Here is a 15,884-nt window from a genome sequence, read left to right on the forward strand (position 1 = left end):
GTTACCGTTCCCCTCCAAATACTTACGACTCACAAGGAGCTTTTGGCCAACGGGTTCGACCTTTAATTCCTGGGTGACAGGGTTGTAAACTGCACACTTATATGATCCTTTGTCCTCTCTGGATACGTTCAGAATCTGGAGATTTCCTGAGGGAAGGATGAAGTAATTCTCTGCGGGGGGAAGGAAGGAAGAAGCTCAGCCTCTCAGTCTGAAGACACAGTGCAAACCAGTGAAGGGGGCCGGTGACGCTTCACAGTTAGACAGCAGCCAATCAAGTCACAGGAAATTTGGGACAGTCAGGCAGATTTCTAAAAAGCCATCAGCGGTATTAGTATAACAGCAGCACACCTTTCAGAGACATGCTGACAACACACAAGGAGCCATGCTGGGTCAAAGGCAGGTTCACCAACACTGCAGCTTCCCAGCATTCGCTCATCGTCTGTTCTCTCACTGTTTTCAAGCACTACACAGAGTGGCTGTTTCCTGCCAGTGCCAGCCCGGTATGCACGCGGGACACAGCAGTGGAGAAAGCAGATGATATGAGCCAGTGCTCCCATGGGAAGCACGGCGGTGGCACAGAAAGGGTGCAAAACAAACAAGCACACAGGCTTGATCGATTCTGCTAAGCGCCAAGGCTGAAGGAAGGGGCCAGGGAGCACCAGGGCATATCATTTCAGACTAGGTCCCCAGGGCAGTCTTCCCTGAGGAAGAGGTATCAGAGCCGGGACCTGAATGGGTGCAGGGAGCAGGCTCCTGGGGTATGGGACTGTAGTCATTTGTAACCAAGAGTTCCTGTCTCTTCCACTTGACCTCTGACAGACAACCTTCTCTAGGCACTTTCATAGCCATGGTCCCTAGCATACAAAGCTTCATAGAAGGTTATTTAAGGAACAGGTGCTCTGGGAGTGCCACTGGTTTTTCCGGGAAGGTCTCACCTGTGGAATGTCTCAGCCACTTGCCCCGGATTTTGTAGCGCACTTCAGCTTTGGGGATACTCTCCGGTACTTCGCAGCCAATAAAACCAGTGCTTTTTTCTTCGGCTGTAATAACAGGCTTCGCTGATGAACCAAAATCACCAAGAACTGAAATAAATAAGCAAACAGATAAATAGATAGTTAAGAAATGCAGCTTTGAATTCTTTTTCCCAATGGAAATGTAAAAATTAGAAACAACATCTGCAGCACGGCCAGAGGGCGGCATGACCTTGCTACTCAGAGCGCAGCTGGGCCGGGGAGGCGCTGGGTTGAAGGCTGAGCACTAAGTCAGGGCCCCTGCTTGCAGGAGACGGTAAGAAAAAGCAAACTACTCCTGAAGCACCAGAGAGAGCCTTAAAGCACAATTAGACCCATTCTGTCCAGATCAGTACTCCCTCACCAAAACTCCTGATTTCCTGATGAATCTTTTTTCTGTGGGCAGCTACTCATACACAATAAAATGCCTTCTGGGAGTGGACCCAGGAGATCAAACACCAAAGCGGCAGGTCGCTTCGATTATCTGGCTATGGTAACACAGACGAGGCTGCAGGGAAGGGCTCGCTACTCTTCCCAAAGCACCACGCGTTCAGCAGCCTGCACCAGGAATGCAGCCCTCCAGTGTGTCTTGGAGCTGCCTATGGGTCAGAGCGCTACAAAAACATTTACTCTTCTCAGTTATGACAAACTCACTGCTCCTGGGGAATCCAGATTTGTTCTGTAAATAGGGGTGCCCTCACAAAGACGTTTTCCATTACTGTAAGCCATCACCCTTTGAAAGGCAGATGGCTCAAACTTACTCCGAAAACCCACGCATTCCAGATTTTCCATAAGTTCAATACTCAACATTCCTTTCTTTACAGTCAGTTATTTTTTTCCTGCTTCTTCAGCCTGGTTTCAATTTAATAAATTAAAATCACTCAGTAATCAAGGCAAATAAAAAATTAGATTTGAAAGAAAGATAAAAGGCTGTATGAAAGCATTGAGTGTCAAAGTAGACAATCGCTTTTGTATTGTTATTGATATCAAGGGCTTTTAAGTACGCACAGAAAAAAATTATTAGGAATTCACTAGAAAAGTGGCCTGATTTAAAAATAAAATCATTTCCATACCACTGTCACGGATGACGTCACTAGGCTAGGCTCCCAGAAGTTGGAGCATGTTCCCCAAGTTATACACACGGTTTGAGTTAAGGCTGGATAAGACCTCCCGAATGCTTTATGCTGAATCCCAGGCTTTCCCCACTATTCACAAACTCAAGTACTTGAAGTCATTTCAAGAAAGTGCATCTATTAACAGGGGTAAAATTACACTCACCTGCAGTAGAGACTGTCGCAGGGCCACTCACAATGGCACCGATGCTATTGTTGGCAACGCACTGGTAGGAACCCGAAAGGGAGGGGTTCAGAGAAAGAATCGTCAAAGTCCCCTCGTGCACCTTAATCTGTTCCATGTTCCTATCCAATCTTCTTCCGTTATGCAGCCATGAGATGTGAGTGGTCAGAGGTTTAGCAGAACAATGAAGCACCACAGGTCCACCAAGTTTCTGGACAGCAGAGACAGGCTCAGAAATGAAGGAAGGTGTCAAGTCTGCAAGAGAACATTCCCCATGGGCAAAGGGAGGGGGTGAATATGAGAGAGGGAGTGATACAGAGAGACGGGCACATTCAACACATGGCATCTGACTCTTCACAACAAAAGCACCCTCTGATCTATACAGAGTACAGTTCTTAAAGCTTCTAAGTTCTAGCAACATTCTCATAAGCCCATCTTTTGGAAGGAAAAAATGAGGAGGTCAGCATGTTAGCCTGGGATTTAACCACTACGGCAGAGCAGACAGGAATGCTTATGATAAAAATCAGATACAATACTAATTCTGTTCAAACTGCTCTGTTAACAAAGTGACTTGTAAAAAATGGAAGAACCTGAAAAACTGAAAATGACTTTCAAAATCAAGAGTTCTCTCCTATTTTACCAGTGGGATTTGACTTAGGAGAACAAGTGATTCTGTGAGTAAAGGCTATGGCACTTCCTCACCTTTAAGTATCAAAGCATTCTCAATGTCCAAGAAAATAGAAATAGAAATTTGCGCAGCCACACTGAAGTACAACAACGATTCTTTCTTGCATATAAGTCTCCATATTTTCATTTGGTGTTTGAAATAGTTTCATCTGTTCTATTTCTCCAGGAATTTGGGGCGGGGGGGAGGCAGTCCTGCACTAAAATTATCACTAGCAACTTCCCCACCCCCCAAAGAGGGGCAGGGGAGCAAGAATGTTGTTACTCTGGTGAAATAACATATTTAAAAGAAAAAAAATCAATAAATTGTTGAATCTACTTTTATAGGATATCTAATTAGAAATGAAGACAAAGAAAGTGCCTCTCTTGGCTGAACCTGGGGCTCCCATTTCACAAAACATAAGGATAAACTACTAACGCGATTTCTCCTTTACCACATCTGACAGAGTTGTACAGTGTTTTAACAGATAACAACTAGATGTTATTCAGTGAATAAACATCCCTGTATCTGCACAAACTTACATATATCTTCGCATAAAAACAGTGCATATGGGTTTTCACATAAAGGCAATGCATACGGGTTTTCACATAAAGGCAATGCACACAGGTTTTCACATAAAAGCAATGCATACGGGCTGTGTGTTAGGTTTGGTACTTACATATACAGCTCATAATAAATGTCTTTAAGATTTTCAGGAAGCCAAAGAGGTGGGTAATAAATTAGACATTTTCATGGAAAAAAGTGGCAGGCATGGGACTTGAACCAGCATCTCTCACCACAAGGTGAACAGCACACCTTTCTGACTCCATGGTCTACTACATGCAGTACTACATTACTCCTTGGTAGTATGTAGCCAGCATTTTTTTCCATTACCATTTCCAAATTCAGAAATTTCTAAGATGCTCTCTTATTTTAAAAAGTGTGGTCAGAAAATATTTTTAAGGCAATCAAAGAAATAAATTTTAAGGACAAGGATAGGAAGAACAGCTAATCCCTGAAGCATGATTAAAACAGTCTTAAAATGCTTCATTAACCAAGTTTTAAAATCATGAAGCTGATCAAACAAGTCTTAGAAATGTTTTTAGAAACCACTATTATTGGCAAAATCTCTAATTCAATTTGTTTTTTCTTGGACTAGGATGAATCCCTGCCACTCCCTCCTCTTACCTGAACTTGCAGAAGAGCTCAGAAGCATGAGAGGAACATACAGCAGTGTCCATAAGGGCCCAAGATCTGGATGCATAGCGCCAGACTACAGAAGTAGCAGGGCAGACTTCTGGAGCAAAACCCAGGCCTCAGCTCACTGCAAAAACATTGAAAAAGAGAAAATCTAGACCACAAAAACTGTTGAAATATCCCATCTGAGTAGCCAGAGTTGTGAGCACAATGGCTGCCACTTATTCTGAACACTCTGTATAAAGTACATCATGTCCCAAGCACGTAAGGACCCATTGCTTCTCAATTCATAAGTGGATCTCTAGACTCTAAACTTGAGCCAGATGTCTTGCTCATCCTCCCAAGGCACCAGGGTGTCCTTATCTCACAGAACTAATCATCCCAAATGAATACATCCAACTGCCTAGTGTGCATTTCTATCTCTATACCTCACATGTATGGAAAACTCAACACAACCAACATGCATTCCTCCTCTACTTTCCCAAACACAGTAACAATAATGAAAACAAAAAATAATAGCCAGCATTTACTCAGTGTTTACTATGTGCAAGACACCACTTCACTGCTTTCAATATACTAACTTAACCTTCAGAGCAACCCTATGAAGTGGTACCTCTGGCAGGTGGGGGACTCGGGCTCAACCACTGTACAAACAGAAATAACAGCAGGTGCAGGCCTGTGTCGTGACTGTGCTTGGCAGTCAACTGCGACAGTGAGATGACAGCAGTAAGGGATGAAGGCGAGGCTGGATCACATCCATCTCTGAAGGCCATGAGAAAGGTGTAGGGATTTATTCTTAATGCACGAGATAACCCTTAGAGAAGAAAAGTAATGTGGTCTCATTCAGGCTTTCAAAAAACCACCGACTAGTGAGCCACAGGCTGAATTGGGGCAGGAATGGAAGACGGAGATCAATCAGGTGATACTGGAATCACCCTGGGGGACAGATGAGGACACGGTGGGTTAGGCCTGGGAGTCAACTATGGACGTGGGAAAAAGTAACTGGAATCAGAATATATTTTACAGGTAGAATCAACAAGACTTTCTGAATGAATGAATAATGCCATGTGAGATAAAAGAGATGCATCAAGGATAATTCTTGGGTGTTATGTGATAGAATAATTAATGGCCCTGTTGGCTGAAATAAAAAAGATTAAAAAGGAGATTAGCCATCACTTCTATTCTGGCCAAGGTAAGTTTGAGCAACATATTCAAATCCTACCGTCAAGTGCACAGGTGCATTCAGGAGTCTGTAGCTGTGGGGAGAAGCCACTGTTGGAAATAGAATTCAGGCCTATGAAAGCTTGGTCTGTAGGAGCTCCCCTGATGGAAAATATATTTAGAGGATGGAGGAGAGGAGATACAAGAGCCTAGGGATATTCCAACTTCAGAGACCAAACCAGAAGGGAGTACAAATGGAGACTAAGAAGTTGCAAGCAATCAAACAGCAAGAAGTCCAGAAGAGTGTTACCTTGGGAGAGAAAAATGAATCTGTTTCTAGATGAAGAAAGTGATCACCTGTTTCAAACACTGAGGGGCAGAGTAAGGTGAGACACCATGGGAGTCACGGTTATGGAGACAAGAGTAGTTTCAGCAGAGAAAAGAACAAGGGTCTGACGTTGGGAAGACAGCAGGCAGACAACTCCTTCAAGGGTGCTGCCAAACCAAAGCAGCAGAAGCACCGGGAACTGCTGGAGATGGGTGGCACTCAAGGGAAGGTTTGCTTCTGTGTTTTATAATACAAAGGTAGTACAGCACATTTAGCAAAACTAACAAAGTCTGACAAAACCCAGCTCTGGCAAGGATGTGGGTTAAAACAAACAAATCGCCATCTACACTGTTGATAGAAATACAACCAGTAGGTTCTTTTGGGGAGCAATTTGGTAATATCTATCAAAAATCCTTCATTCATGCAACAAAGATTTACTGAATGCCTGTCATATGTTAGGTACCATCCCACGAGCTTGGGAGTAGAGCAATTAAAAATACCTAAATAAAATTAGTAACACAGACAAAAACTCCCACCTTATGCTCACATTCTAGTGGGATATATGGAAAATAAACAAGATAAATTAATAAAATAAATAAATTATGAGGCCAGCGCTATGGCTTAGCAGGTAAAACCGCCGCCTGCAGTGTCAACATTGCATATGGGCACCAGTTCAAGTTCTGGCTGTTCCACTTCCAATCCAGCTCTCTGCTATGGCCTGGGAAAGCAGTAGAAGATGGCCCAAGTCCTTGGGCCCCTGCACCCACGTGGGAGAACCCAGAAGGGGCTCCTGGCTTCAGACAGGCACAGCTCTAGCCGTTGTGGCCATCTGGGGAGTGAACCAACAGACAGAAGACCTCTCTCTCACTCTCTGCTTCTCTGTAATTCTGCCTTTCAAATAAAACAAAAAAAAAATCTTTCTAACAATTAATTAACAATCTGCATGCCATCCTTCAGATATGGTTAATTCTTTCTCCTCCATGCCTGGACATGCACCCACCACTGTACTCATTACTCTATTAAGTGACTTATCTGGTCACATGGCTCTGTCTTCTTGGAAGGCAAGAACACTCTTATATAATAGAACATAATTCCTAGAATTACCTTAAAAGTCATATTTAATGAGAACTGACATCTCATCTGAATTCAGTGTATTTTAGCTATCCTTGTTATTCACTCATATGTATAATTTTAAAAATCAGCAAATAATAAGTACCTACTATATACTAGAAACTATGCTCCACTAGGTTATTGTATATGCAAATTTTGACCTCCATTCCTACTTGGCCAAGGTTGGACATAGAACCTGTAACTATGAAATACAACAAAAATCTAACAATGGTGCTTCATTATTGACATTTTAAAAATGAGAATTTTACACACATTTTCATTTATGCAAAGAAAGGTTAATCCTAACCATTGCAAGGTACCTTAAATAGGGCTCATCATAAACCATATAGTATCTCCCAGGATCTGCACATGCTCTCTGTGGTAAGCTACTCCAAAAGCCAAAAGTTGCAAACTCAAGTTTATCCAGTTCCTGGGTATCAGGTCATGGATGGTCTTTCTTTTCCTTGCTGACCTCTTTTAAAAAGTGGTAGGGGACACACTGGCACTGTTCATCAGCAGGGGGGAGCAGCTGTGTGAAAACTTTTCTGGTTTATTTGAATTCTCACTTGGTTCAAGGCTAAGGGTTGACACAGCACTGGTAAGCACTCAAGGCAAAGTAAACATTCCAATAACTTGTTAACAGGAGACCCTTCCCTGAGAGAATGGGGACAAGAGGAGCGTGTCTTCTTTTGCCAAATCTTTCTTCAAGTATTTATTTATTAAAAAGCAGTGAAACAAATTTTAGAGTCAACTTTAACCCTAGCACGTGACCTACTGATACTTGATAGCTGTTCTTTGAAGTTCCGTGGCTCATTATTGCCACTTAAATATTAGCACATGGGAATCTCCTTTATGAAGTCTGTTTCTATTAGGTTACCTTCCTTGCATGCTTTCAGTTGGTTTTGGAACTTGGAAAGAACCTATGGCCATAAAAGCATTTAACAAGTATCTATTGACTTGGTTATTATCTTTACCCATGGCCAGCCTGCTCTGTTAGTAAACTGTGATCTTAAGAACAAGAGTAGGATTCTGTTGTCCATGAGTCAGGTAACTGACATATTCAACCACCACCAACAGCACCTCAGGTACAAACTCACAAATAAACATCACAGACCACAGGGAGGGTCAGAGATGCAGTGTTGTCTTCAAAAGTACTCTTTCTCAAAAAAGGAACTTGATTTTAGTGCCCCACTATTTGACTAGGTTACTAGAATATAGACATACATATATAGTATACAAATACATACATATATAGTGTGTATATATGTGTGTGTGTATATACACACACACACACACACACACACACACACACACACTCTGGGGCAGGCATGGTAGCACGGGAGCTGAAGCTGCAGTTGGGGACATCTGCTTCACATATCGGAGTGCTGGTTCGAGGCCTGACTGCTTCAGTTCCCATCCAGCTCTCTGCTAATGCATCCTGGGAGGTAGCGGCTGATGGCCGACTGCTCAGATCCCTGCCACCCAAGTGGGAGACCTGGATGGAGTTTCTGGCTCGTCTTGGGCCTGGCCCAGCCCTGGCTGTTGTAGACATTTGGAGAGTGAAAGCAGTTGATGCAAGATCTCTCTCTCTCTCCTCCCCTCACCCCCTACTCTGCCTTTCAAGTAGAAGAAAATTCACATTTTTTAGAAGAATATATGTAGATTTGGTTTTATATACATACACACATATCCCCCTGTACTGCTACAACAAATGGACAGTTTTATGTGGCCAGGTTCACCACAGCCAAACAACACTCTTGCCACAGTCTCACACACAAGTCAGCAGCCTTAACAAGTATATCCTCGGGACCAGTGCTGTGGCACAGCAGGTTAATGGCCTGGCCTGAGGCGCCAGCATTCCATATGAGCACCAGTTCGAGACCCGGCTGCTCCTCTTCCGATCCAGCTCTGTTCTATGGCCTGGGAAAGCAGTAGAGGATGGCCCAAGTCCTCGGACCCTTGCACCCACATGGGAGACCAGAAAGAAGCTCCTGGCTCCTGTCTTCGGATCGGTGCAGCTCTGGCCGTTGCAGTCAATTGGGGAGTGAACCAGCAGATGGAAGACCTCTCTCTCTGCGTCTCCTCTCTGTGTAACTCTATCAAATAAATACATAAATCTTTAAAAAAAAAAAAAAAAAGGTATGTCCTCTTTCATACCCATAAAAACTGACCTAGGCAGAGGGACAGCCACCCTCATTTCCTATATACACTTGTTTTCCATCCTCCTCTCCCCTCTCTTCTGGTGTAGAAACACAGACCAAGAAAGAAAGAAAAGGCTGCAGCTGGAGCGCACCAGCCCACTCCACACCACATGGGCTTCACACACACATCACTTGCCAGGTTGGATGACCTCTGCTCCAGGACACATGACATTCAAATATTCTCTTGTAAAAATTACAAACAGGGGCCAGCGTCGTGGCACAGTAAGTTAATCCTCCACCTGCGGCACCGGCATCCCATATGGGCGCCGGTTCTAGTCCTGGCTGTTCCTCTACCAATCCAGCTCTCTGTTGTGAAGATGGCCCAAGTCCTTGGGCCCCTGCACCCATACGGGAGATCAGGAAGAGGCACCTAGCTCCTGGCTTCCGATCGGCACAGCTCTGGACATTGCAGCCATTTCGGGAGTGAACCAATAGACGGAAGACCTCTCGCTCTCTGTCTCTCCCTCTCATTGTCTGTAACTCTACCTCTCAAAGAAATAAATAAAATCTTTAAAAAAAATTACAATTAATTTTTTAAACTTCAGTGTGGCTCTCATTTAGAATTTTTTAAAGCCCCCAATGTTAACTTAATGCCTGCTGATATTTTAAACAAAATATTCAATTTTTTTTTCACAAATTTCACAGTCAGTATGTCACTTTTCTAAGTAGAAAATTATTAACAAAAAAAGTTTCTACAAATATTGTATTTGTTGTGGGGTAGTGGGTTAAGCCACTGCCTATGACACTAGTATCTCATATCGGAGCCAGAGTTCAAGTCCTGCCTGCTCCTCTTCTGATCAAGCTCCCTGTTAATGTGCCTGGGAAGACAGCAGAAGATGGCCCAAGTGCTTGTTCCCCTGATATTCCATATGGGAGATCCAGATGGGGTTCCTTGCTCCTGACTCCTTGCTTATGTCTGGCCTTGCTCAGGCCATTGTGGACATATGGGAAATGAACCAGCAGATAGAAAATCTCCCTTTCTCTCTCCCTCTCTGTAATTCTGTCTTTCAAATATTTTCTTAAAAATACTCATTTTTTTTGAAAAAAAAAAATTTTTAAAAATACTCATTGACAAAAAACATCCAGCATAGAACACATGGAAAATGTATACAAGTATAAAAAGGACAAGCCCACCACCTACAGGTAACACATTTGATGTACTTCTTTAATACATAAGCATATTAACATAACTGAGATCATAACACACAGCAGAGGTTATTTTTAGCATTTATTTCTTTATTTGAGGGAGAGCTCCCATCCAGTAGGTCACTCCCCAAATGCCCACAATGGTTGGCCTGGGTCAACTCCAAGGCCACGGCCAAAGCTGAGAGCTGGGAACTCAATCCAGGCCTCCCTGGACAGGAGTGACAGGAACCCAACCACCGGAGCCATCACCGATGCCGCCCAGGGTCCCCATTAGCAGAAGGCTGGAATCCAAGGCCTCACGTAGGAACAGAACTCAGGTGCAGTGAGGAGAATGTGGCTGTCTTAATAGGCATCTTAAGTAGTAGGCTAAATACCCACTCCCCTCACTTTGTGACAGTTTTATATCCTTTTCTTCACTTATTACACAATGATCACTTTTCCATATTAAATTCTTCATAAACATAATTTGTAACAGCTGCAAATACTCTACTGAATGGATTATTTTCATGTTCTTCGCTGTTCGTTTTTGAATAATCAGGCTACTTTTTAATATATCTGCACAAACATTTTCAAGACATTCAATACATATTGTTAAGCTGTCATCCAAAGGGACCGCCAGTATATCAACAACACCATCAGCAGACCACCAAGGCAACCCCTCCCAGCCAGCTTACCGTTTAGAGCCTCACACAGTGAAAGTAAAGTGTGAGTATAATACATGGCTTTGAGAATGATCAATTAAAATGCTTGATGAGGCATTAGGCAACATTCACTGCCTATTAGGGATTTCTCTAACAGGATTCTGGACTTACATAAAAGTAACTGCAAAGAAGATGAAAGGCATAGGTATTGTAGGCCACAGTTACGGAACCTCGTCATTCTCTGAACTCCCTCTGATAAAAAACCACCATGGACACAACATTTCTGCTTTTTACCCAAAACCCATTATAAAGTAGGAATAGGAGTCCCTGTTGTTATGCTGTGTGGTTCTAATTTATAACATGTATTTCTCTAAAAATAAATTTGTGTGCAAAAATTGCTGACACTTCATGGGAATATGTGCTGGCATTAAGACTGTAAACTTCCTATTCATTTCAAAATTTACTCTCACTTCTCTTCTGCTTTCCTTGTCCATACAGTATGCAGACACTTCTGTGTGCCTAAACCACTAGAAATAGTAAAACAACTCCAGGGATTGGGTTCCACGTGTGAAAAACAGCACTAATAGGATTCACCTAACTCACTGGTCTCAGATGGAATTAAGACGACCATGAGAAAGTCTATCTCCTTCATGTCTTCAGATGGAGTTAAAAGTCAACTCCACTGCCGTTCTGAGGGGCCAAGAAGATGTTTAGTCGTCACTGTGTTTCCAGGATAGCACCTGGTAACAGTCTCTCCAGGAAAAAGTCTGTAAGGCATTAAGAAAAAGAAAAACAAGAGGGGTGGGGCTGGGGAGTGAGGGCAGTCAGGTGTAGTGGCGCATTAAACCTACAAACCAAGACAACTTTCTTCTACACTGCAAGGCTATGGAGAGCGCTCCCATCATGTCTGGCAGGAGGGCTGACTTACAAAGAACAGCTGGTAATTCTTAAGTTAGGGGGCTTTCTTTAAGCCTTCCCTTCACATCCACCCAGAAAGCAATTTGTCGTGTGTAACAGAGTGTAATAGATGTGCCACTCCAGGCTTAGCAGCATTTCTGTGGGCAAAGGGAGCTAAAGGTATGCCTCATCTCAGAAGGAGAGAGGAAATACTTCCCTAACGTTTACTTAACTTATTGTTCAGGTTGTGAACTTACTGCTTTTATAACCCCTTTTCAACACGCTGCCAGAATAATCCTGTGGGGAAAGTCTTTCCTGAATCTCTAGATTTCATTACTTTGTTTTTGAAGCCACGCCTTTGCTTTCATAAAGACGATCAAGGCTGTCTTTCGGAATTACCTCCTCCCTAGGCTCCGATGTCATACTTCCTCATACTTTTCTTTCAAGCTCAGGGAATAACTGGGATTAATTTGCGAACAAAAACTTGGCTTTGGGATCAGTACAGTTCTTCAAAATAGGAAATTCTTTACATTAGTTTCCTTTGTAAAGGAATTCTATTCTGCATAAAACATGGTGATTTCCTTCTTTTAAGAGACTGACCCCTATTTTCCAACAATCTAATTCAAAACATGTTATTTATCAGCCATTAAGAAAAAAAATGAAAGTTTTATTTTTGCAGTAACTAAAAACTAAAACACATTTACTTAAAAATTCTTGATTAGGTTCTATCACGATTAGTTCAGTAAAATTCTTCTTTTTTGAAAATTTTTAGTAAAAGGCAGACAGAAAGAGAGAGACAGAGACAAAGAGCTCCCACCCACTGGGTGCTCCCCAAATGCCTGCAACAGCCAGGGCTGGGCCGGGTCAAAGCCAGGAATCCAGATTTCAATCCAGGCCTCCCACACAGGTAGCATGGGGACCCAACTGTTTCAGGCATCATCTGCTGTCTCCCAGGATGCCTGTTAACAGGACGATCAGAAGCAGAGCCAGGACCAAACCCAGGTACTCTAGTGTGTGATGCTGGTGTGCCAAGGGGCCTCTAAGCCACTGGGACAAATGTCCCAACCTGCCGGAACCTTGTCTTTAAATTCCACTTTCCACAAACTTTTTGAAGGGCCCTCATAGGACATTTGCTTTGGGCAAGATCCTATGAGGGATATAAAAACAAGGAAGCTGTAATTCTGAAACAAGGAAATTGAAATGGAGCTAGGAAAAGGGGACATGACTGTAACTAACTCCAGAATAAGAGAAAAAGTCCTAAGTATAATCAGAAAGTAAAAGAGTACTGAAAGAGCTCAAAGCAGAGGAACTGACACTCGATGCATGCCTGTGCTGGGTCAGGCACAAACATATCCTGAGAACTCAACCATGAACAAGAGACACCACGTCTCCCAGCATGAGGCTTACAATCACATGGGGGAGGTGACAACTATAGAGGCAATTAAAGTACAGACTTACCTACCACAGCCACTACCCAGAGGGCATCTTTTGCCATAATGACTCTTAAAAAGCTATCCCTCTTTTTGGACTGCTTCTTTATGTTCAGTACAACAACTCTTTCCTACAGGAACTAAAGAAAATCACCCTAAAAAGTAGTAATTTATGACCATTTCAGGTAAGGTGCACTCATTAATTTATATGACACCACGGGTTTTAGTCAGAAAGCATCAGGGTACTACTCCAGACAGTCCATGGAAAATGAGTATTTCAAAAAACCATGCATGCATATTAAATGGTGTCACACCAACATAAACATATCTTTGAATGGCACTTCCCCACAAACTTTTCGAAGCACCTTCATATCATGCAGAAATAATGGCATTATCTGAATCTGATGAGCGTTAACCTTGAGCTTCATGAAGCAGTGCCACATGCTAAGGAAGACAGCATCTCGAGGTGTGCAGCATACCCACGAGCTTGGAGCTTGTGGTTTAGCCTGTATTTTGCTGGCAGGTGTTTCTCATGCTGTAGCTTTGTGGAGTTCCCCGCCTCCTCACCACCAGCTTCAAAGGCCTCACAGTCCCTCCAACAATAGCCACTGCCCTCAAGTCTTCCCTTCCACCTGTGACAAACAAGTCAACTATTTAAGAATAGATTTCCTTTCAAAATATTGCTTAGCACCTCTACAAATCGGTCTTCACTGTGCAATGGATACAGTTTTCTGGGAAAACTGGCTATCTTGAATTGGGATGCAATACATCATGATTTTATTCCATCAAATCCAACAGACATGGTTTTCACTAAGGGGCAGAATTTTGAGGAAATAAAGGTTTTCAGGGATTAAAGGAGTTCAGTGAAGGAGAGACGGGTGAGCTACAGACTACGCCAAGTACAAGATGCTACAGGAAAAACCAAAGGCGCATCTCACCAAGATATGGAGGGCAGCAGGTTTCTCCGAGGAAATGAAGATTGCGTGTGATCAGATGAACACGTGCTGGGGAAGTAGGAAGAGGAAGAGAAGGGAGGGATTCTAAACAGAGAGAACCTCGGGTTTGCAGTCAACGGTAGAAAAGAGCAAGGCAGTATGGGCTCCACTCAGATGTAGTAGTACAGATGTAGTGAGAGGGAAAGCTACACAGAGAGTAGAAACCAGAGCCCAAAGGACAATAGAACTCCTGTTATGGTGTCTGGCTTTTATCCCGCGAGGAGTCAAGCAAATACACGATCAGATCTGCACCTTCCAAATAAAGTGCTTACTGGGCAATGAGGAGAAGGGCTGAAGAGAAGTCAGAAGGCTGTTGTGAAAGAGGATTGTGTGGGGCCAGCACTGTGGCGAGTAGGCTAAGCCTCTGCCTGCAGCGCTGGCACCCCATGTGGACACCGATTATGTCCCGACTGCTCCTCTTCTGATCCAGCTCCCTGCTATGGGCTAGAAAAGCAGTGGAAGATGGCCCAAGTCCCTGGGCCCCTACACCCACATGGGAAACCCAGAAGATGATCCTGGCTCTTGGCTTCAGATTGGCCCGGCTCCAGCTGTTGCTGAAGGAAGACCTTTCTGTTATCTCCCTCTCTCTGTAACGTTACCTCTGAAATAAATAAATAAAATCTTAAGAAAAGAAAAGAAAGAGTTTGGGGATCTATACTCAGAGATTATCAGAGGACCAATTAATAAGACCGAAACAACTTTAAGACAGGGGCATATTTAAGACCTAAGTAGAAGAAGCTCCAGGACTTGGAGAGTGAGTGGGTTGGACTAAGGAGGAACACACCACTCTGATGTCTTTGGAATCCACTCATCCATTGGTTCACATCTCGATTTTCTCACTGCTTTGACAGTAAATAAGGAATCAAGGCCAGTGTCCAAGATTAGGACTTGGATGAGAGACTGAGTGGATGATACACTTTTTCTAAGACAGGAGAGGCATGAGAGAGAGCAGACCATTTTGTGGTTCATCGTTGCCATTTTGAGTGGAGAGGAGGCAATGGAGAGACAGTGCATCTGATGATGTGGAGCTACTGAGCTGACAAAGATGGAAATGGATTCTAAGCACGAAATCTGGCAGACGAGCACAAAGCCTGGAGCTACAGGAGGTCTGGATGGCAGATCTGGATGGTGGGTAAGATTTGGTCAGCAGCAGCACATAGAGGGAATCCTGAATAGGTAGGGAGCCGCAGGCTGAATTAAAAAAAAAAAAAAATCCACATTTGAGGGAATAGGAATTATTAACTAATTAATTTTCCTTGAAAGACAGAGAAATAGAGACATAGAGACAGACAGACAGGCAGAACACTCTCTTCCACTGGTTCACTTCCTAAATGCCCACAACAGCCAGGGCTGGGCCAGACTGAAGCCAGAGGAGCCCAGTACTCAATCCGGATCTCCCCTGTGGGTAGCAAGGACCCAACTACCTGAGCCATCACCTAGTGTTTCCCAGGGTGTGCATTAACAGGAAGCTGGAATCAGAAGTGGAGCCGGGATTCAAAGCTAGGCACTTCTGTATGGGATGCGGACACCCTAAACAATGGCATCACTGCTATGCCAAATACCACCCCAAGAACTCTTCATTCAAGATAACCCACACTATCAACACCACTTATGGAAAAAGAAATCTTTTAAGAAAAGGAAAAAATATTCCAGGGATGGAATCAAGCACCTAGACTTCTTGAAAGTCATTCATTCTCCACACTGATAGACGTTTCAAAGGTGTTAACACACTAGGAGAATCATATGCTCCTTAACTGTTCACTCCTTCATGATCACGGTGGCATTGATCAGTGACGGTGTTCACGCTG

The 15,884-nt window shown here is 43.4% G+C and overlaps 1 protein-coding gene across 25 annotated transcripts in view; it reads right to left on the reverse strand.

The window, feature by feature from the left end:
• The window catches only part of CDON (cell adhesion associated, oncogene regulated), a 109,872-nt gene that overhangs the window by 67,176 nt on the left and 26,812 nt on the right, over nucleotides 1-15,884 (reverse strand). For 22 of the 25 annotated variants that reach the window (XR_007920241.3, XR_011378521.2, XR_001793506.4 and 19 more), the window contains 4 exons: nucleotides 4,159-4,294; nucleotides 2,289-2,561; nucleotides 936-1,082; nucleotides 27-170 (listed from right to left, as the gene is read on the reverse strand). Coding sequence is in view for 19 of the 25 variants with exons in the window: in XM_089335439.1 (XP_089191565.1) it covers nucleotides 27-170; nucleotides 936-1,082; nucleotides 2,289-2,561; nucleotides 4,159-4,234 (640 nt within the window). In the remaining 6 variants the exon portion in view is untranslated. Of the gene's footprint in view, nucleotides 1-26; nucleotides 171-935; nucleotides 1,083-2,288; nucleotides 2,562-4,158; nucleotides 4,295-15,884 lie in introns of those variants that run through there. The other 3 variants (XM_089335466.1, XM_089335459.1, XM_089335455.1) reach the window with 2 other exon arrangements.

This window comes from Oryctolagus cuniculus, chromosome 1 (assembly GCF_051225735.1).
Source record: "Oryctolagus cuniculus isolate XC-2025 breed Fujian yellow rabbit chromosome 1, ASM5122573v1, whole genome shotgun sequence".
NCBI classification, from domain to species: Eukaryota; Metazoa; Chordata; class Mammalia; order Lagomorpha; family Leporidae; genus Oryctolagus; species Oryctolagus cuniculus.